The sequence below is a fragment of the Glandiceps talaboti genome, chromosome 5, assembly GCF_964340395.1.
Source record: "Glandiceps talaboti chromosome 5, keGlaTala1.1, whole genome shotgun sequence".
Classification (NCBI taxonomy): Eukaryota; Metazoa; Hemichordata; class Enteropneusta; family Spengelidae; genus Glandiceps; species Glandiceps talaboti.
This window is the reverse complement of record NC_135553.1, coordinates 10,023,802-10,046,964: the sequence shown is the minus strand read 5'-3', so window position 1 is coordinate 10,046,964 and position 23,163 is coordinate 10,023,802. Positions and strand designations below refer to the sequence as shown.

The window sequence follows — 23,163 nt, the reverse complement described above, 5'->3', positions numbered from 1 at the left end:
TTGATAGTCAAGAATTGCAGGCTAAAGACCAAAATAACAATACATTAACCCTTTGTAGCTCATTTCCTGTTTGGTCATGACCACATATAGCAAGGTTTACTGGTACATGACAACATCAATTATCCATACATACAGACTGTCAGTGCACCCTAAACATACGACCTTTGACCTAGCTGCAATATATATTATATAATTATTATACTATATAGCACGTATCATTTATCCTAGTATCCGGTATGAATCATGGAAATGAAACAAAATAAACGAAAGTAGATTATGAATTTATAAGTGAAACAAATCAAAAGCTTATGTAAGGCTGCACTAACTGCAATTGTAAAGTTTTTGAAAACTGTTTTGTTAAATAATTATATTCATTTACTGAAGTTACTCATAATATCGTGCACTCATCGTTGCAAACCACGGCCTATTTTACGGCAATGTTCTTAACGAGCCTCCCACTTATTTCAAAATGTAGTAGTAGAAATAATAACCCTGGTTTGTGAGAATGCCTACACCTTGAACAATAGTGAATCATTTCTAGGTAAATATATTTGTGTACCTGTACACTTCATAATAATATGGTACAATACATCTAATCAAATTGATCGTATCCAAAAATCAGCACCCCCTCCCCCCATGAATCATGATTTAAACATATTGCTATACTACTTATAGATAAAATCAACTTCTGATTGACAACGACATGTACAAAGTCTACTTATTGGTATTTTACAAATAATGTAACAATTTTCAGTGAATATATTGTTGATAAAAAACTAATACTCCCATAGTGCACATTACTGAATACATATTTTGACATTCCATAACATTATCTTACAATCAACAGTTGAAAAGTTTACATTTCAAAATTTTGATTCTGCAATATTTTATTGTAAAGACTGCCATATTAATGGTGCACAAGTTGTTGTCATGGTTACTACAGGTAATATCTACTTCATTCATTTTGACTTTGACTTTTCAATGTCAAGTGTGACACTACCTAGTTATATTATATATCACTGTGTTGGTCATTTTCAAAATGTCACCGACTGTATATTTTGTGTTCACTTTTGGATAATTACTTAAATTAGACAATACAGCAGAAGAGAATCATTCCTTTCTAAAACTTACTGGTAGTCACGTATTTTGCATAAAAACACAATTAGTAATACGCCTCATAAAATATATAAATACCATAAATTTTATTTTATTTTGAAATCACGTACTAAGAAATTACAAAATAACACAGTAGGATAATTCTCATACACTGGAAATAAACATTTCACCACCTCCATGTCTAGACTTCATAAATATACGAACTGTTTGATTTATTGGTTGACTTTGTGACTTTAATTCCACACTTTGCAATGAATTATTTTCAAAACTTGTGCACGAGATAAAAGTTGATACTCTTGATTTATTTTGAGCCTCTGGCATTCAGTAAATTTCACAGGTAACAAAATTTCACCACATTCATGTCATAAATATAATTATTATTTGATTTATTGCCATATTGGTCAACATTATGACTTCTGCAATGCATACAAGTACATGAGAACATGTTTCGACACTCTTATAACAGTTTAATTTTGTCCCTCTAATACTGAGAATAACAGTAGAAATCCTAAAATAACACTTTGAACCCCATCCAACTATCACAATTTACATGTACTATGCCTCAAAAAAAAATTGCTTGGTTCCAGTTACCCGACCCTACCTAGTTTTTCATTGCTGACCTTAAACTTTTTTTTTTACATATTCAAGAAAAATAAAATCTCAAAAATTGTTAGTCTTGCGAGAAATAGAGGATGCGGAAACTGACATCAACTTAAAAAGACAACATAAAACTATTCTTTCAATCTGTAATGGTTGTACATCTGATGAGAAGAAACCAATAACACAGAGACAATATGGAAAACAACGGAAAACATAACTGTCTAAACTAGATATTCATATATGAAAAAAAAAATGTAAAATAAAATAAAAAATCTACCTACCAAATCTATTCTAAAATTTAGCATAATTGGAACCAAACAATTTTTTAGGCCTTATAATTCAACTTGTTTTCATTTCACATTATAATGAGTAATTTATTTCATTTCTCATAATGTATATATATCCATTTTAATAATATTATTTTTCCCATAAAAGTATTATAGATTACTGGTGAATACTATGACAATACAGTATATTTATATTATTCATATCACAGATGTATAGAATCAATATGACATTATCAAATAACAACTCATTCCAAATAATTGACAGTGTTTGTACAGGCTGTCTATTGTACTTTTATGATGTTTCTAGTAGCAACAAATTAGAATTTAAAGAGACAATATAGTCTGAAAACAAACTGATTTACCATATTTAATTCTATTTTGTGTCATACCATGATAATGCCTTCAAATTAGGAATTAGGAGAAAATAAATAAAAAATGATAACCATTTACAGCTAAAATGATGTAGGTTTAGTGTTTCACTCATGTAACATGACATCTAATGCACACCCTCAGACAACTTCTAAATGCAAAAGAAACAATTACATTGGTGCTGTGCACAGTGGGGGATGTAGAAGTAGTCAAGTTGATATACATATATACTGATTATCAGAAAATAAACAATGCAGCTATGAAAATCATAAAGTCCATGTGTGATATTTTCATTAGAAGCCTTTTTTTTACTGCACTGTGAAAGAATAGCAATGCGTATCAGTTTTCAATGTGATTGGGTAAAGGATCCTGCTGTGTTTATTGTGTCTCTGTTATTGTTTGTCTATAGTGTTGAAATATGTCTATCTCTGTGTCAAAAGCTTAATGTCCCATGAGTGAAATACCAAGACTACATCATTTTAGCTATAATATTTATGATTTTGTATTTTCTACTATATCAAAACATAATTCTATATGCATATCTCCTTGGGTCATACACTAGTTCTACAGTAAAATTGCCACTGAAGTCATTGTTTGCCATGGTGGTTGCTTGAAAACTTTATTGATTTATAATTTTTTTATATTTCAGGAAAAGACACCCTAAGAAACAATACACAAATACAGTGTTTTTGCAAAGGGTGGTAAGTAGGTAAAATCTACCTGGTTCCCACATTATTTTACCAGGGTTCCCCCACCAAAATTATGATACATTCTATGGGGAAACACTGCCAGTTTTACCCCTTTCTGTTACCGGGGTTCCCCACCTTAGCAAAAAACACTGCAAGTAGAATCATCCTTAGATTAAGCATATACCTACACATACATGTAGGCCCTCTTCTAACACAGAAGTGTCAATTCTCACTTCACACAAACACTACAGTAAAAACAACCTTTCTGCTTTCATACATCTCTTAATAATGTCATGGAGGTGATGATGTCACAGGATGTAACTCATCAACAGGACAGCATACATCATTATTGATGTGTGATACATGACAGTGGTTTGGAAAGATTCAACACATTCACATTATAACCATCTCTGGCATACTATAATACATTGTGTACACCTATTCAGCAGTAGGGATCAAATTTAACTTTTATGCTTGGTAGGCAGATTTAGCCCTATGAACTTTTTCAGCTAAAATTCCACTGCTTTCCATTGGTCTAACATTATATATATAATAACTTCAAACTTACATAATTATATTTGTATTTGGTAGTCATGAACATTGTTTACTAGTCTACATGTATGTGTTCAGAACTACTGCTAAATTCAAAACTTGAGCAGTATTGGTAATTGGTTGTAAAACCAAAAGTCATTCACAAAAATATCATCAGTTGACAATCTTCATATTGATATTCAGACTTTACATTACTCGCTTAATATTTGTCACACATCCTCATTTCCTGATAAACTTTTAAAATTGTATTCGACAGATGTCCACCACAATTACAGGCCAGGGTTTCAATCCCAGGTTCTCACATTAGTGTTATGTCAGTAGAACCATAAGAACTACATAGGATCATTCTTTTCTTCTGAATCAATCTTTTCTATTTCTCTGACTAACAACTAGTCTGTCTGAGGCCGGTGAAGGCAGAATGACATAATGTATCTTACAGTCTAATTAACAAATTCTGTCTATCTATGATCTAAACCTTCACTCTATTCTGAACTAGGATTTTAAGCCTTTACCAGGTTAACACAGCGGACATGAAAAACACTGAAAATATGAAATGCAAAGATCAAAGATAAAAGTTCACATCTTGATCAATAATGGTAGTGACCTCCTCCACGTTCTTTAGCAAACTTGTATTCTCATAGGGAGTACCGGTAGTGACCATGTGATTTAGACTAAGGATTCTTTTTTTCTGTGGTGAAATAAAACAGATTTTTGACTTTGTGTTGCATTCAGTCTTTTCTCTGATTGTTGACTAAAATAAAGAATGACACCTTGTGTTAAAAATGATTTTTTGTGTTGCCACATTTCTCTTTCTTTCCTGGTTCAATATTCTCTTTGTTTGACAACCGTTTAAGACACCTTATCTTCTTCTACTTTTACTAAACCCCTTATCTTTGTATTAAAAATAAAAATATCTATAATATTATTTGCTATCAGTTACATTGACAATTTTTTTTTTTACCTTGTAATAAATCTTTTGCACATCATTAACATTAGTTCAACGGTTTAATAGTCAGCTGATTCAGTAACATCTTACATATTTGTCAGTTTGTCATAAAACTAAATATCAAACTTGGAGCCAGAATCTGTGTACTTTATATAACCAAACAATATTGGTATGCATCTATCTGATTAAAATCCGATGTAGTGTACATGGCGTGATTTCTTTTTGGCTGTTATCTTTACTGTCGTTTTTTCTTTTGTGAGCACCCCGCTTACATACATCTGACACAATATGTTTTCCCGAACCCAATCTCGTACTTATGAGTAGCCAACTAGAATCCGCCTTACAATAAAAAAACTCTACTTCCTAAATTGAAAGAAAGAGAACCACCAAACAATAACGATAACATTGTTGTCCGTGCTCTGTGCTCGTGCTCTTTTCGGACAGAGCGCACTGAAGTACTGTACCCGTATGTTTCGGAACATTATGTGTTTTCATTCATTGAGTGATTTCACTCAGCACTCTCGTGTACCTCGGGAAACTTATGGTATTGTGTCAGATGTATGTAATGACAGTAAATGACAGTAAAGGTAACAGCTGAACAGAAATCGTGTACACTACATCGGATTTTAATCCGATTGGGTATGTACTGTATTTGCATTCATAAATACAGTACATGTACTCTTCTATTTGTTATGTAATGCCATAGAGAGTAATCCACTTTGTTGGTGACACATATGTATGTACCAGCTGACGTACTATACATTGTTGAAATTGGTGTCGATATATCATCCATATTTTTTATACCACTTTCACACATTGTGTACAAGTGGAAACAATTCACAGTTATTACTGTACAGAAAGTGATCTGCCAGTTTTGAATTCAATACATCCTTTACAAATGACATCAATAACATTGAAAACTAATTTCACACAATATGCAAAAACACTGGAATGAGAAACCACACAATATGCAATATGGAAAAACACTGGAATGATGGAACCCACACAATATGGACAAACACTGGAATGACAATAATCATGTATTCAGTATATTCTGATTGAACTTTTTACCAGAATTTTATCCATATGGATTTTGCATATTGATTTAGTTAATATATAATCTACATCAATTTAACACAATGTTGTAAATTCATCTGCATTTTTCATAACTTCATTTCTTATTTTCGACCATTTCATGTTTTTTTTTTACTCACTGAGCTTCTAAAGCAGGTACTCCTAGATGGCCTACAGTTGTTACTAAATATTCAAACTTTCTCATACCAACCTCTAATGTAACTTGGCAAATGGGTAGTCTGTATCATATATTTACACTTAAACGAACAGAAATCAAGCCAGTGAATACATTACCAGACAGGTAATTCAGCTAATTACTGCAGTATATCAATAGTAAAGGGTTAATGTATTTTTTTTCAGTGAAAATATGACAAAACCACAGTCTCTATAAAGGGACTTTTATGAAACATGAAAAATAAGCTATAGCTATATGTACTGAAGTTTTAAACATGTCAGTGTGGTATAATATTACTGTACATGTCATCTGAAAGTGCCATAATTGCACACAAATCTATAGTTCTTCCATTACTGCTATGTTGACTTTCAAATTCTATTTGCACAAGTGATGTATATTTATTGACTAATGGTATCTAAATATTTAAATGTATACCCACACTGCTGTTAATGGTAATATCACAATGCTTTGATTCTTTCATCATTCAATTAATTTGTGAATAACATCTGTATGATATGTATGTAAACTCCTCACATTTTGTACAGTAAAGTCTTTGAGATGTGATGTGAACGAAAGCTAGAATAGAAAGCAATGACTGAAAAAGTACAAGTATTTCATCCCTGAGTTGTTTTTCTCCTTTCAGTTTCACAGCATTCACAATTGCAAGCAGTCTACAGATGCTAGAGTTTATTTGTCAGAAGTGTGTATAAAAATGAAGTCACAAACTCTTAATATAGTCTGGATGCCAACTGTGGTCTGTGAGGGAAGGTATAAATCGTAATGATACTGTATAGGAACTAGACTATATTAATACAATAACACCAATGAAAACTGGACAGTCTTGGCAAAACTCAACTCAAGCGGTTTCCAAAAGTTCTGACTTAGCTTTCACCCTGTTAACAGAACATCATCAGGTCCTGGGTGCCGAAAATTTGCTGTTGTGAGTCAAAATGGGAAAAACTGGCATTTCTTGTGAGTCGCCACATAATAAGAGATAGGGGAACACCAAATTTTGGTGTGTCACTAGAAATTGTGTGCGTCAGTGGCTCGTCAAATTGGCTTAGAGTTAGGGTGTATCAGAGGACACACTGCAGTACTGATCTGGTAAGTATATGTGTAGTCTTAGTAATATTGTGATATTTCTGTAGTTCAATGACAACAAAAGAGACGATAGGTTACCTTGACAAGTAGATTATGTAGTTCATGTGGGTGAAGTTTCTGGACTTGTCCAAGTTGCTCAGCAGCAGCTTTCCGAGTGACTGGAGTAGAACCAGTATCAAGGAGAAGAAACAATCGATCTAATCTGTAGAGAGGGTGTGAAAAAAAGACAAAGATGATAAGACATTTATAGCACACTTTGCTCTAACCTAAAATTGTTAAATTCAGTATATTTTTCGGTTGAATTTTATACCCTCTCGGGGAAATTTCATTAAACTGAGCCCGAACTTTATAGGGAAAATAGAAATAAAACAATTTATGATGTAGTGTTACAGTGGCCACATGGATGACAAACACATATTTATTTTATATTTTTAATTCATAAAGCAACTCCACCATACTTGAAAAAATGATATTGAAATAACAATACCAAGTCCATGTTTGTAACTCAATAAATTGCAAAAAATGTAATGTAAAATATTTGTTATTGTATGTATAATAAAACACTTTCTACACTTTTCAGCTGTGTGTTATTCATTAAGTTACAAACATGGAGTTGGTCTATGCTGCTTCACAGTATTTTTTTCAAGTAGGAAGCCATGCTAAATTTTTTAAATTAAAAATTAAAAATAAACACCCATTCGTCATCCATATTGCCACTGTAAATAAAGTACATGAATATCTAACTAAAACTGAAAATAATTGTTTTTCCTTTTTGTATAATTTGGTTACTTGATAATTTTCATTGGTTGGGGGGGGGGGGGGGTTGACACCTGGATATGTGTTCTACTCTTTACGAAAATGAAGTATATTTTTGGTACTATTTTCTAGTTATCATGGAGTTTGGGTGTAGTGAGGAGAGGAATACCACATCAAATTCAATCAAAATAATTCTACCATTGTTTGTTCCATTGTTCTACTCTTTCCAAAAATGAAGTATATTTCAGGTGATATTTTTCAAGATACCACGTCAAATTCAATAAAAGATAAATCTACCATTGTTGTTTGTTCCATTGATTTGGTTTTAAGATATATTCCCATTTACACTTTGTTACAGTCTTCAATGATTTATCTAAATATTTCGCTGACAGAGACTTTTTTTTTTTTTTTTTTTAACTCTGTCTCAAAACAGACTTAAATGATAATAATAATTATGTACATTCCTCTGCAGTAAAACCTCAGAAAAGAATCTACAAGTAGTCTACAAACATGTACAAGGTACGTGTTTGTAAATAAAAATCTGAATCGGGTAAAAATGAGAAAGACCAATGGACGGAAGCAGCGGGTTGTTAAATAAAGTTACCTAAAATTTATATAAAATAGACGTCAATAAATTATGATTTTGATAATTATTTTGATTCAAATTCAAATTTGCATAAATTTATGAATACCAGTCAAATAATAAAGAGAATAAAACACCCTACCTTGTGACCATGTTGATCAGGTTGCCAGCAGAAGACTAAGGGAGTGGATAGCGTATCTCTGATATCTGCTCTGCACCACGAGTACCCACTAAACTTTGAATGGGCACCGTAGACAGCCCATAGCATGCACTGCTTGATTGCGGAACTTGATTTTCCAGGTAAACTGTTATGACAACTCTGGGATGCGTGTTCAGATTGTATGCGCTTTTTAAATTTTAAAGGGGTGTTATCTTAGTGTTCCTAGAGATCCATTAAAAGGCTTTGCCTATTTCTGGTTTATTTCGTGGCACCCTTTCTTCTTTCTGTGTAAGATAATGTAAGGTTGTCGACTCCACCGGTGATCACGAACTTGTCTCCGCCATCATTGAGCACCCTTAGGTTAGTCTTTACCGTTATAAATAACCCATTATTGTAAGTGAGTCACTGTTAACAAACCTGGTTGAAAAAGACAATGGGTCGAGTTGGGTTGCTTCTCCTATTTAATTTCTTGCATGAGTGAGAAAATATTAGTTTTGTTAGAGAAAAGACAGCCATTTGTTTTGATATCAGAAACACAAAAGTGTTAGGGGGTCAACATTTCCAAGATTTCTCTGTAGAGGGCGACCTTCGTCAGAAATTACAGCATGGCGAGCAAATCCAAACACAAATTTCGACAGAAGAACCCTAGGAATCGACAGACTAAGTTTCATCTTGTCTTCGATGCAGAAGATAGAAAGTGAGTATGATGACATCAATTTAACGTTGGGTGATTATTGTTAATTTTGAACGGCGTTCTCTGAGAGTGGGACGAATGTGTTCTTATGGTTATACCATTACCATGGATGTATTAGTGAGATATATCCATGGTTATACCATGGAAGTATGGGTTATACTTCCATGGTTATACATGATCCATTCATGGATACAATCACAGTTAATGTATTGATTATGTATATCTGATCCATGGATGATCCAATCATGTGTACTTCAGTATTGACATTAGTACATGTCCACTGCTACACAGGCACTCGAATCAATCTGTATGATTTTTTTTTAAATGTAGAGTATTAATATAAAGTAATAATGAATGGTTACATTTTTTTAAAAATCATACAGATTGATTCGAGTGCCTGTGATACTATAGTAGTCCTATAATTTTAGCTGGACGTAGTACATTGCACTGTACACATCGTACATCATTACATGTATCAGTGCACTACTAGCTGGGATTTACAACTTACAAGCTGTAAGTGATCGAGTGACCAGATCATCTTAGCCATTGCATTATGGACAACATGGATTCTCAGTTGGCAATTTACCAAAATTAGGATTTTAGCTTCTGCATATTGTCATCTCAGGATAAGCCGCAATGAAACGTGAGCGAACTTTGAGATACAATATTATAGATTTGTGGACTCTATAGAAATTTTCATTTGATACTATGAACCCAGTATCCATGATTGAACACACATTTTCTTGTACATTGTAAACTATTGTAACAGTCTGTATTATCATTCCATTCTGTCCATAGTGAATTTCTGACTGGGTTTCACAAGCGTAAAGAAGCAAGGAAAAAAAAGGCCAAACAAGAAATTGAAAGAAAACAAAAAGAAGAAAAAAGTAAAGCAAAAGAAGAGAAAAGAAAATATATAAGAGAACAGCTGCAAAAATTACAGAAAACAAGTGGATCATATGGAGGTAATTAATGTAGTTTGCTCATGTGGATGACAAATCGATAAGTATTATGGGATTTTTTATTCATAAACCAACTCTACTCTGTTTTTCTACGTGACAAAAGAATGTGAAACAACATATACCAAGTCCTTGTTTGTAATATTTTACACATTTTTTTAATTTTTGGAAATTTATTGAGTTACAAACAAGGACTTGGTATATGTTGTTTCACATTCTTTTGTCTAGTAGGAAAACAAAGTAAAGTTGGTTTATGAATAAAAAATCCAGAATAAATACCGATTTTTATCCATATGGCCACTTTCAACTTAATTATGTTTCAGTTTGTGTTTCTGGTCTAAAATTTTTCCAGTTTAGCACCTTACTCGCCAAAAAAATTGTATTGGGTTGCTCAGTTCCAGGTTTCAGGCAACCATAATAAGTTCCAATTGGTGTGATCTGATGATAAATCTGGAAGAAATAACCCATGCTCAATTATTTATACACTGATATCATAGTGTTAAACTAGGGTATAGATATGTCTGTAATTAGATGTTGTTCCCCAATATTTTTCTTCATTCAGGTAAGGAAATATGAGTGACCTAAGGGATCTTTGTCGCAGCGACAACACCCTTATTTCACAAGTATTTTCTGGCTGAATGAAGAAAAATATTGGAGAAAAACATAATTATACCACCGCCAATAATACCAAAGAAAAACCAGGGAAAGTAATGGCAATTTTAAATGTTGTGACTCATATTTCGAACACAGCAGAACCAGCGATGTAGACATGACATAGACACGCGTTGTCGAAACGTAAACGACCAGAGTATATATTCCATATTTATGGCGTGTGCATGGTATAATGTAAGATATGCCATGTCAGGTATCAACAGTAGCTGATACGGGTACACAATACAGCATGTCCCACATTTTAAAATGTTTTCCTTATCTTTTTAGCATTTGATGGGTTTCTAAAATCAGACGATGATCCAGTTGTGTACGACCACCCAGAACACACTGTAACTGTTACCTCTATCACTGACATCAATCTTGATGAAAATGTCATTGGACCAAATGAGGTAAGCAACAACTAACAAACAAATGTGAAACAGGCCAGGGGTGCATTCGATGTGCCCAAACATGATTGATTAATCTGATGTCATTTCTCGAAACGAGGTTGTAAACAAAACCCTCAATCACGATCATGATTACTTACTTACATGTAAACATTTTTAAAAAGTTTTGCACATTTCCTATAAATTAAATGATTTTACATCGTAAAAATTATTACACTGATAACAAATTACCAATCTGACCGAACACAATTTATTTACATAATGTTTTCCATCATTCCTAACTTGCCGTCACTGCGTCAGCCACGGGCGCATGACCTAATCCCCTATCATTACGTTGTCCGCCATCTTGTAATCACGTCAATCATGGTTGGGGGCATGATTACTATGATTACCAATCATGATTGTGATTGGTATTTATCGAACGCAAATCATGATTGTGATTGATAAATCATGATTATGATTGTGCAAATCGAACGCGTCCCTGGTCATATCAAAATGTTTGAGCTAGAAATGACATTAGATCTTTGTAAAATTGTACTCTTGGAGTAATTGTAAACCCAGGCATAATATACAAGTCTGCACATTTAGTATTTTCATTACAGTATTTTTCGATTATTTGAAAGTTACAGAGATGGGAATTACTTCGGTTTATCAAGGATTGTACAGTGGGTCTAATTATAATACAATGTATGCAAATTTCAAAGTGTAGTTATTTACACTCAGGTATCTGAAGTTTATTAAATTTTCGCCGACATGTCAGGATCGTCAGGAGTGCACTACTAAATATCATAGAGTCAAAACTCTATAGTCTTTCTGGTTTGGTAGTAATTTTGTCATGACATTTCATTTTTTAGGTCAATTATACAAATGAAGATAAATCTGAGACTGAGGAGAGTAACACAGAAGAAACCGAAACAAAAACAGATTCAAAGTAAGTCTCGTCTATACATGCTTATTTCCTTCAGACAAGTAGTCATGAATATGCATTGTTCATCTAATAGATATTCATGTCTGCCAGGAGCCATTAGGCCAGCAATGGTGCATCACCTAAAGAACAATAGAGGCGACAAAGAGTTTCAATTTAGTGTTTCTTGGCAAGTGAATGAAATACATGTGATGTGAAATCATGAAATGACTCTAGAATGCAAAGTTGATGAAAATGTTTTTATTTCTTGGAGTGCTGTTTTCCTTTAAGTGTTTGATCTTGATGGCTTCTTTCACTTGACGTTTGATGCAGTGATCATCTGACATGTCTACATTATTGAATGGTATACAATAAAAGCTAAACAAGGCTGTGTTGATGGGTTCGGAACAAATATAATATAATATACAATTAGAATTGTTCAAACTGCTGTCATTACACACTGAAAATGATTGTCCATTTGTTTACAGATCCAGAAAGACTCACCAGTTAAAAAGAAAAAAGAAAATTATCCGATTTATGAAACTTCAAAAGAAAAATAAACAGATAAAAGCAAAGAGGAAAAAAGAAAGAACTGGACAAAAGAAGCCAAAGAAAAGAAAGGGTGGTGGAAAACCACAAAAATAGAATCTTGATGTTGAATCTAACATAAAATTGAAATCAGTAAACCCGAAACAGATGTCATCTAGAGCAACAAAATCTGCCAACATTGCTACATTTTGGTTGTTTGTTTGTTGGTGCTGCTAAATCGTGTATATTGTAACAATGTATAGTTTTATGAATACTCCTACATTATGGACAGCAGTGGCCAATCAGATCAAGTCATTTACTGTAACAGTGTAACAAATCTGTTATATAAGATAGTGTTACATGCAAAGGAAATGTCGTATTAAATGTTACTAAAAATGATATGTCAAGCCAGATTATAAACTCTAGCATTGTAAGTAAAACATTTGTCAAGCTAAACAGTGGAAAGTAGCAATGTAAGATTGAGGAAGCCAATGTTGTTTCAGGTTTACTGGTTTCAATTGTACTGGTATCATTTAACATAGACAGCCAATGCCATCACCTTACATGGAATAACAACCTTCTGTCACAATAACATGGCATGATTATTGCCTCCTTCAGTTTAAATGTAAAAATGAGAATGAGAAATGCGTAGAGCAAGTAAACTAATAAAGATATGAGTTGATCAGCTAAAATGTTTTTTTTTTTCTTGTTTTCATCTGTGTGTGACAACACTTTTTTGAACATGTGAAACTTCATTTTGACTTGTCAAGGAATAGTTCATTATTTGTTCCTGCCATACTTCTTCCTTTTGTGTGTCTCTATTTGAATTGCGCCCTCTAAGTTCAAACCATCATTTTTTTGTCTCAATAATTCAACAGCATCCAAAAACCACAGACCTCTGCAGTATGGTGTATAAATATTCAATGGCTATACCTGTTTGAAGTGGTTTTTGGTTTGCTAGAAATGCAAGTCAAGAAATCTTTTGTTCAACTTGGTTCCATTTATACAGCATGGTTGACTGGATCCACAATGATTCAAAGGACTGTCTCCAATCAGAATAAGTGGTAGGGTCAAGGGTCAAACCAACCTTGTACAGATTGTAAGCTAACCTAGACTTTCACCATGTTGACCAAGCATGTAGCTATATCTTGGAAATCCAATCCCTTGTATAGTGCGCCCTCATTGGTCACATAAGGCTAACTAAACACACTGGATGCACTGACATAGCCAGTAAGTTGGTTTTGCCAATTCACCATTGCATAGATTGATTAGTCTTGTGTAACTAGTGAGGGTGCACTGTATAAGGGACAGCACCTAAGTATATTTAGCTAAGCCAACTGAAAATGCGAGTCAAGAGCTAACCCTCTAGCCCTTCAGCTACTATGACATTCATTCATTCATTCATGTCAATTTCATAATACTCGTATTCACTTTTCCAAACACCATGGACAAAGACATTTCAAGCATATTATGGTACATGTACAACTCTTTTATTCCTGAGTGTTACAAAAAGTATTTAAGTACAATACACACAAAACATAGCAGGGGTTTCATCAAATGGGAATACCTGTGAACTCAATTGCATATATCGTGTAACCTCAGCTCTGTAAAGTTCCTACCCCTTTGGTCCTGCTTGTAAATAATGTGGCAGTATGATCCTTTATTTAGTTTCTTTTGAATGCAGGCCAAAACATGTGACTTGTTATCTAGGGCAGCATTGGACAATATGTACAGGGACGCTGATGTGCTAACTAGTATCATTTGTGACCATCGTTATCTTCTGTATGTTTTCTTCACTACAACATGAATACTTATACCAGCACTAACTGCAACTGGGACATTTTTCTTTATCAAGTATTAAACCAAAGATACATTCACTAAAAATTGGTCAATTACTTATAAAACGACATTGTATCTGTTATATGTAATTAGTGGTCAATATTATCTGTAGGTGGTGTAGTGACATGTTTAAATCTTGAGGGAAAATTTGGTTTTGAATCTGTTGCTAAGTTTTAACACAGCATTGATTTATTGTACATTATTTGTACCAGATCATGTATACAGCTACAAAAATGACCTTCAAGTGAATCAATACTGTTCAAAGTGTATGATATTACGATTACGTTATTGTGTCGAACAAAACATTTTCAAAAAATGTTCCACTTGACGCTAGTGCATCTTTGACTGAAAGAGTGAGCCTGTAACCATTAGCTAAACATAAATGATTACAGAGTGTAACAATATTGAATATTTCAGTTTACGTGAATATTTCTACTGTCACTACACTTTTCATGCTAATAGAAATGTTTTACATTTTGCAAACTTAGGGCAAAAATATATTTCATGTTATGTGTGGTTTATCAGAATGTTGTTGAAAGTCATTTTATTTCAGTCTTCTCTTTTGATTTATTACTACACACTCCTGTGTTGAGTTCATTATTAAGGGTAATATCGATAACTCTGATGTGAATTGGTCGAGTTGAAAAATGTAGTTTGTTTATCCTGAGATCTTGTGATAAAAAGCAGACATCAATAGGGATTTCTCAACCTGGTTTACAATCAGAGAATTACAAATGCGAGTCTGAAAGGTATGCTGTGACGAAGCGCCCTCACACATCGGTCAAAAATGAGAGTTCTGAAAGGTACGCCATGACGAAGCTCCCTCACACATCGGTCAAAAAATAACAGTCAGAAAGGTGTGCTGTGACAAAGCTCCCCTCACACATCGGTCAAAAATGAGAGTCTGAAAGGCTTACATGTTTTAACTTGAATCAAGTTAAAACCTGATAAGGTAAACTTGTGGGTTGAAAAAATCTTACATTTTCACATGCAAAGTTTTTGTTTACATTCTACAACATCTAAGTTTTACACATAAATGTCAACAGAGGTAAGGTCTTAGGTTGATCATGTAACACTTAATGTATTTCACACATTGCTTTCGAAAACCTGAAGAACTGACAAAATTGAAATTGGCAGTGAACTTGTAGCCACTGTGAGAGCTCAATGCGACTTCTAGACTCACAAAAACTTCAGCACTGCAAGATAATGTACACATCTACATTTCAGAATTATTATTAGTTAAGGTGTCTGATACAAGAAAAATTTTAAATTTCAGAATGTCCACAAAGCAAGATAGGTTAATCCACAAAGTCCAAGAAATGGCAGTAAAACACAGTTTTATTTCAGCGTTTCGGCAGAATTCAGTAAAACAACTGGTAACTATTTCTTTAGCTTCTTTCTCCTTGTTTTGTTGTTGTCATCCTGTTTTTTCCTCTTCTTTCTGATTTCTTCCAATATTGTACCATCTAAGTTTGTAGCCATCACATGGGTCCACAGCCCCAATTCAACTTTATGAGGTGTCCATCTTGACTCCGGATCTTAGGAAAAATTGAAAAAAGAAAAGAAAAGCAACTTTTGGTCATAAACTTTGTCTAAATAAGAACATCCAAAACTTACATTTCATTGTTGGAATATTGTTTGATAAGTGACTTTACTGTAATGTCATTATTAGGGTAGTCAAGTGGATAATATTAGCGTTCAGAATTTTTTTTTTAGTTTTCACATTACTATGCATCAAGGTATTGATGACTACCAGTACAGAAGAAATATAATTAATTTCTTAAGATATGGACCCAGAAAATTCAACACCAAGAAATTCACCACGCCTGACAAAGAAAACCTTGTTCATTTCAAGATGGACAAAATACATTCCAGTGACACCTCTCCCGACCACCATTGAGGAGTTACAACATTGCCTCCACTTACCTGCTTTGTGTAACCTGTGTACAAGCTTATTGACAACTTCTGTGTATCTGGTGTATTGCTTTAATGTATAGTCCAGTGGTAGGAGTTCTGGGAATGCTTGCATACTTTCATCTGCCATAAATGCAGCATGATTGGGTGCTCCTGCAGCAAGGACAGCTGTCATACAGAAATACACATACACAGGGTGTACAATATTATGAGCCAAATCATTATGTCAAACAAAACACTCTCAAAAAATGCTCCAGTTACAGCTAGTGAAGCTTTAAGTGTACATATAATCTGATTAAAATCCGATGTAGTGTACACTTCACAATTTCTTTTTGGCTGTTACGTTTACTGTCGTTTGTTCTTTTGTGAGCACTCATTGTATACATCTGGCACAACACCATAGACATTCCCGTACCAAATTGCATACAGTAGCCAATTAAAATCCATCTTACAATATATACAGTTCGAAACTGAAAGAAAGAGAACCACCAAACAATAACAAAAACATCGTTGTCTGCACTCTATGCTCATGCTATTTTTTGGACAGAGTACTCTGAAGTACTGTACCCATACGTTTTGATGCATTACGCATTCTCATTTATTGAGGGAATTCACTCAGCACTTAGATTTGTACAGGAAAGCCTATGGTGTTGTGTCTGATGTATGTAACAAGCACTCACAAAAGAACAAACGACAGTAAACATAACAGCCAAAAAAGAAATTGCAAAGTGTACACTACATCGGATATTAATCAAATTGGTGTAAACATGAAAAAAATTCTATGTGAGCTATACAACATGAAAATATGACTAATGAGATGAAACACTTACCTGAAGCAGTGGCTGGGCCAACAGCTTTCAAAACCGTCAGAGCCTGAATGGCGGCTGTAATGTCTGGTAAACACTGAAACGCTTTCTTGCTAGCCTTGACGACGGCTTCTTCACTGTTTGTCTGAATCATCTCAGCTAGTCTTGGTCGAAACTTTCCTCTCTGTGTTGAAACCACATATCGAATGAATGATAATTGTAAATAAAGACAATAGTAATGAAATACAGTAATTGTGATAAGAACATAATCGAAATATTTCACTGTTCACTACAGAACTGACACGCCAAAATTTCATAAATTTGAATCCACTAATGTTGTATGTATATTCAGTGTATAGCATACATCAATCTGATTAAAATCTGATGTAGTGTACATGGTGTGATTTCTTTTTGGCTGTTACATTTACTGTTATTTGTTCTTTTGTTACATACATTTGACACAATACCATAGGTTTTCTCAAACCCAATCTAGTGCTTATGAGTAGCCAACCAGAATCCATCTTAAAATATAAAACTCAACATTCAAAATTGAAAGAAAGAGAATGACCAAACAATAACGATAACATTGTTGTCTGCACTCTGTGCTTGAGTTCTTTTCAAACAGAGCGCTAAAAAAACTGTACCTGTATGTTTTGGCGTATTATTTGTTTCCATTGGTTGAGTGAATTCACTAAGCACTCTCATGTGGTTCACGAAAACCTATGGTATTGTGTCAGATGTATGTAATGAGGGCTCACAAAAGAAGAAACGACAGTAAACGTAACAGCTAAGATATTAATCAGATTGGACTACCCCATAGCAAGCTTTAATTACATACTATATTAAGAGCATACAGTTTTCAATGATCACAACATTTTTTTCACAGATTGGAAGAAGAAAAGGAGGGCAAAAATTTTTTTCTAATTCATAAAATTTCACAGGAATATTGGTCAATCTTGGTACAAACTATGGCAAAGTACATTTTTCTCATTTTCCTTATCTTTGTTCACTGTCTCTTTTTGCTTGCACTTTTTTTCAATGTTTGTATATTTAGTTGTATAATTTGGGTGGTTGCAATGTACTGTCCCAGTCTAGCCAAATAAATCAAATTACATAACTGATGAACAAAGGGCTAAAAATACCTATTACATGCAAAGTGTGATGCAAGTAAATGTAGCCTCTTTCCTCATTATTCTTTTTTATTAAGATTGATGTCTGTAGAGTCATCAGATAAGGTTTATTAGGACCTATCAGGAGTAATCACTCTAGGGTATACAGCTCCTGCAGAGGTTATTTCTATCATTGTAATTTGTATTCCTGATACAGGGTAGTGTAAATAAATGTAATTAGCACCTCAGAAAAGTCTTGAACTTTAACTGTATTTTGCCTTGGAGAATGACAACCTAGTCTCAGTTAAAATCAAGAAAAAAAATAGGGGTCACCATGCAATTTTTTGAAATAGCAGTCAAATATTAAATATCAAAATGAACCTATTTTAGAGTTCAAAATGGCCGCCACATACAGTGTTTAGAAAATTAAAGATTATTAAATTTTCTTGCAAAACAAGAGGGTGAACCCCAAATTTCTTGAATTATTTCAAAAGGACAAGACTTTCGCTTTCATACAACAAAGTTTGGAGTGATCTGAATGATGAAGAAAACCAGACCCCAATACAAGGCATAGTTAAGTCTTTAGCATTCTACCTCAGTTAATACTATAGTACAAATTTGCAGCATTTCAAACATTGCATATGCCTACATTGAGTGTCAAAATAGCTACATGCAATCAATACACATATCATACTGTCTTTAGTTCTAAGTTTCCATAGCATTTGGATGATTCCATCCTACATTGCTGGATAAAAGCTTTTGATATTCCCAATGGCACTAAGGTACAACTGAACAAATATCATTACCAGGCTAAGTACACATACGGACATTTCATTGAATGTTAATTGAAGGGGCACACACGCCGAGTTTGTTATACTCTTTTGGGGATAATTTCTGCTGCATATTTACAAGTGTACCTGTAGTATTCTGTTCACTGAATTACACAAAATCATCACTTGTTCTCAACCTGGTGTTCAGGGATAAATAATTTATCGACATACGTAAATTTAGTATACACTTACTAAAGTGTAGAGGTGACTCCAATATACCAACAGCTGTGCTATAGCTACATATCCCAGAGGACAATTTCTAATACTGTCAAACACTTGCTCCATTACACTTGAATTTATGCATTGCACACACACACCCATCCATAATATTCACCACCCCACAGTTACAATCACATAATGGGCATGCACACATGCATGCATGTATAGTACTGTGTATGCACACATGTATGCATATGCACACGCACGCACACACACACACACACACACACACACACACTATGCAAAATGCAAGAGCCTACTCCATACATAAATACTCCTGACTAACTATTGATAAGTGTGTGTGAGTCATTATTACTAAGCAAACATTCAGTCATATATCATTCATGCTAAGGTTATCATTAGTCATAATATCATACTGACTATGATCAAAAGACAGATAAAGTACAGTACTACATATCCCAACCTTGACCTCTGACCCAAGGATCAGTATATGACCTCTGACCTGAGGATCATGATCTCTGACCCTTTGAAAATTAATATATGAATTATGATAACACCAAGTCTTGTACTAAAAATAAAGCCAACACTTACATGATTTAGTTTCCATTTCGTAAGTTTGGTAATTTGTTTTGCTAAAAATAAAGTAGTTAGTTTGGTAAGTTGTTTTGCTAAAAATAAAGCCAATACTTACATTTAGTTTCCATTTCATAAGTTTGGTAATTTCTTGAAGCGTAATATGTTTGTCGTCTCTACTATTAATCATGATAGGTAATTCTTCCTGATACCTGCAGGTGGAAGCAATACATCACACTCATTTAACAACACTTCTCGTTGCTTTCCATGTGAGGGATTTTTATGATACTAACACTACACAGAATTTTTAAGAAGCCACGCACAAGATAATTAGACATATGAACATTTGTTGAGGCACTGTGGAATATTTGACCCAAGAGTTGGAGGTCAGTTCACGCAGGGTTAGATTCTAATATCAATATGCAGCAATCTCTTGACACTTGAGATATTTGTATGAAATGTAATTGAAATCATATCTGTAACGAAATGTTATAGTATAATATTTCTAATCACCTCATATTCCTACATTTTACATGTTTTATAATATATTGGACGTGCTGATTTGTAAAAATAATTCCTTTATTAAAATAGCTGTTTTGACAATAAACTCTATATTGGTGTTCACAAGAATGTATCAGCATTTGAAATGTTCCAGTGGATGTTCTGGCATACAATGATTGCTCAAACCTTGATTTACTTATGTTACAACAAGTCAAGTACATAGTCAAACAGCTCCTGGGCAAAAGACATATCCTACTTGAACTTTATCTTTGGTCAATAAATAAATAAATAAATAAACTTAATTCTATGTGTATATGATGGCAATGGAAATAGTATACTGAATTGCTACATACAGGATAGCAACTCTGAAAACCAAGATACTCATAACAGATGCTAGTACATATCTTTATTTTCTTCTTGTACCACAGAGAATAATATTAATAACTTGATATGAAATGCATACATACTTCAAAAGGTTTCACATAACCTATAGTGATTTACAATTCAATGTTTGCTTTCAACAGCCATGCTTTACTACCCCCCCCCCCCCCCCCCCTTTCCCCATAAAGAACAGGACAGCATGGTGTTATACTGTACATGGAGACAATATGGATTCCTGGCTACGAATAGCCAAGCTATAGTGTACAATAGGACAGTATGGCTTGCAGGATGCAAACAGCTATGCTGGCATGCAATATACTGTAGAACAGGACAGCATAGATTCCTGGCTACAAATAGCCATGCTATACTATAGAACAGGACTATGGATTCCAGGCTACAAATAGCCATGCGATATACTACAGAACAGGACAGCATGGATTCCAGGCTACAAATAGCCATGCTATAGTATACTATAGAACATGACAGTATGGATTCCTGGCTTCAAATAGCCATGTTGTAGTGCAGAAATGAAATTGCCATGTTAAACAGTAATAGAACTGTCAACATGAATACCAGGACATTGTGATATTTACAAAAAGTTAAACCATACATATTACCTACCAGCTGACTGAAATGACCTCAACAAATCTAACCATATCAAATTATCATACAAACTTACCATTTGTCTAATTCTATTAGTTCTTCTTTTCCTTTTGGTCTTGTAATTTTAGCTGCTTTCAGTTCCAGTACTTTGTCGTATAAATCTAATACACAATTCCATTCTTCAGAGTTTCCTTCTTTACAAAATCTGTGTGTATCCTCACTTGCTGTCATCTCTATCATTGAAGTAAGAAAACAAAAACAATATAACATGGTAAGAAACAGAGTGAGAGAGTTGATATGATGATGATGATGATGATGGAGGGGGGGGGGAGAGGACGACATCAATGGTGGAGAAACGGGAAATAAAACTGATACTGGATAAAGGTGATGACAATGACGTTCGTGTACTTTTCCACCATGGAGGTAGAACACAGTCCTTCCCAGTCCTGCTTGCAGACGGTGCACGGGTCTATATTACTGACACAACCCTCAACACCGACAATTGTCAGAATCGAGTCCCGGATTACTCCGTATGCAAGCAGAACTAAGTCATTCCTCCCTCCATGGTTTCACTAAGTAAAATTTCAGAGAAGTCGTTCGTTCGTTCCAGAGAAGTTTGATAGGGAAATATATTTGGCTTTGACGTCTATGACATTCCAGTTTGGTCAACAATGAATGAAGCAATCGGCCGGTAGCAGCAACGATTCTAAACATTTCACTACCATAAGTTCAGAATACGTGCTAGCATTCGGTGCTAAACTAATTAGATAGACAGACTCGACCACACACTATCTCTCCACTGCAATTCATACTGTGACTGAGTGTGAACTGTACATGTAGAAGACACACAGTGATGCTCAAAATTGCACGACATTTTTCGTGAAACTCGTGAGCATATTTGGACACATTCAGCGAAATACCGTACTGTCTTACAGAAAAATACTTACTCAGCCGTCTTTAAATGACCAGCGGTGTCGTGTGTTTTGATATACTTCACTTATGGCACAGACACGGTCACAAAGAAGTGTCAATGTCCTTTTCTCGCCATGTGAGACAGACTTAGACAGAAGCCCTTGGCGAAGATGACCAATCAAAAGACTCCTTTTATTCAGTATGATCTTTGACCTAAGTAGTAACCAATTACAACATTCCTTTTATTTCCGGACTGTATTCAAATTACCCAAAATGGCGGCGCAGTGTTTGAATGTTGTTGTGGTTCGCTGAAAATTTACCACACGAGCACCAGTAGCCTGCTTGTTGACGAGCATTGCAAATTTATCGCATTTTATCAACTTTCTCGAGTTAAAGGTAAGGCTGTATAACAGAAATATATAATTTTTCGTCACTAATGCAGCATTTTCCCTTGTTAACTTCACTGTACCAATCTCTGACCAATCCTTACAAGTTACATAGCACAGTACATGTCCGGACGAGTAAATGGGTACGTTTGTATACAAATCTGAACTGTATACTACAAACTTATCAACCCGTAAATTATATATTTTTACTTGCGAAAGAACAAGTCCACATAAAACCAATTCCACGTATGATAAGGAAACCAGTTTTCGGATATTGGAAATATTGAACCAGATCCAGATCGACGAACGTGATTTGAACGCAAGCATTCAAAATTTTATGATTAGTTATCACATGCACGAATACCGTGACACTACTGTGTGGTGGTAGCCCTACCAGTCAGGTGTCGTATTCACAGTTTCAACATTTACCACTCAAAAATACAAGTAACTATTACATGTAAGTGATTTTGATTAAGAAAGCCAATGTGTGCGTAACATGCAGAGGTATAGCCAAACATCATTGGTACATTATCATATCAGCTGTCATCGATTACAGCATTCTGCTCTGCCCATTTGTC

At 34.3% G+C, this 23,163-nt stretch overlaps 3 protein-coding genes across 3 annotated transcripts in view; 1 reads left to right on the top strand and 2 right to left on the bottom strand.

Annotated features, from left to right (window-relative positions):
- Positions 1-8,499, bottom strand: part of LOC144435209 (TATA-binding protein-associated factor 172-like) — a 55,153-nt gene extending 46,654 nt beyond the window's left edge. Inside the window, exons 1-2 of the mRNA XM_078123788.1 lie at positions 8,391-8,499; positions 6,988-7,111 (exon numbers count right to left, since the gene is read on the bottom strand). Of these exons, the coding sequence (XP_077979914.1) occupies positions 6,988-7,111; positions 8,391-8,401 (135 nt within the window). The 5' untranslated portion in view covers positions 8,402-8,499. The remainder of the gene's footprint in view (positions 1-6,987; positions 7,112-8,390) is intronic.
- Positions 8,500-8,999: 500 nt separating this feature from the next.
- On the top strand, positions 9,000-13,217 carry LOC144435862 (nucleolar protein 12-like). Its single transcript, XM_078124500.1, has 5 exons — positions 9,000-9,105; positions 9,901-10,067; positions 11,001-11,122; positions 11,974-12,050; positions 12,512-13,217. Exons 1-5 carry the CDS (start codon positions 9,014-9,016, stop codon positions 12,666-12,668), a joined length of 615 nt encoding a protein of 204 aa, XP_077980626.1. The 5' UTR covers positions 9,000-9,013; the 3' UTR covers positions 12,669-13,217.
- Positions 13,218-15,770: 2,553 nt separating this feature from the next.
- LOC144435329 (uncharacterized) lies at positions 15,771-22,374 on the bottom strand. The gene is made up of 6 exons (XM_078123925.1): positions 22,235-22,374; positions 21,364-21,520; positions 19,921-20,014; positions 17,135-17,294; positions 16,317-16,472; positions 15,771-15,928 (listed from the first exon to the last, which is right to left on the bottom strand). Exons 2-6 carry the CDS (start codon positions 21,516-21,518, stop codon positions 15,771-15,773), a joined length of 723 nt encoding a protein of 240 aa, XP_077980051.1. The 5' UTR covers positions 21,519-21,520; positions 22,235-22,374.
- Between the last annotated feature and the right edge of the window lie 789 nt (positions 22,375-23,163).

Excerpts from the sequence above, each read along its gene's own strand:
- LOC144435862 (XM_078124500.1), top strand. The coding sequence starts at position 9,014 with ATGGCGAGCAAATCCAAACACAAATTTCGACAGAAGAACCCTAGGAAT. Across the intron at positions 10,068-11,000 it reads AACAAGTGGATCATATGGAG|CATTTGATGGGTTTCTAAAA; the intron begins GTAATTAATGTA and ends TTATCTTTTTAG. Across the intron at positions 12,051-12,511 it reads GAAACAAAAACAGATTCAAA|ATCCAGAAAGACTCACCAGT; the intron begins GTAAGTCTCGTC and ends ATTTGTTTACAG.
- LOC144435329 (XM_078123925.1), bottom strand. The coding sequence starts at position 21,518 with ATGACAGCAAGTGAGGATACACACAGATTTTGTAAAGAAGGAAACTCT. Across the intron at positions 17,295-19,920 it reads TTATGAAATGGAAACTAAAT|AGAGGAAAGTTTCGACCAAG; the intron begins GTAAGTATTGGC and ends GTTTCAACACAG. Across the intron at positions 16,473-17,134 it reads TGGCCCAGCCACTGCTTCAG|CTGTCCTTGCTGCAGGAGCA; the intron begins GTAAGTGTTTCA and ends TCTGTATGACAG.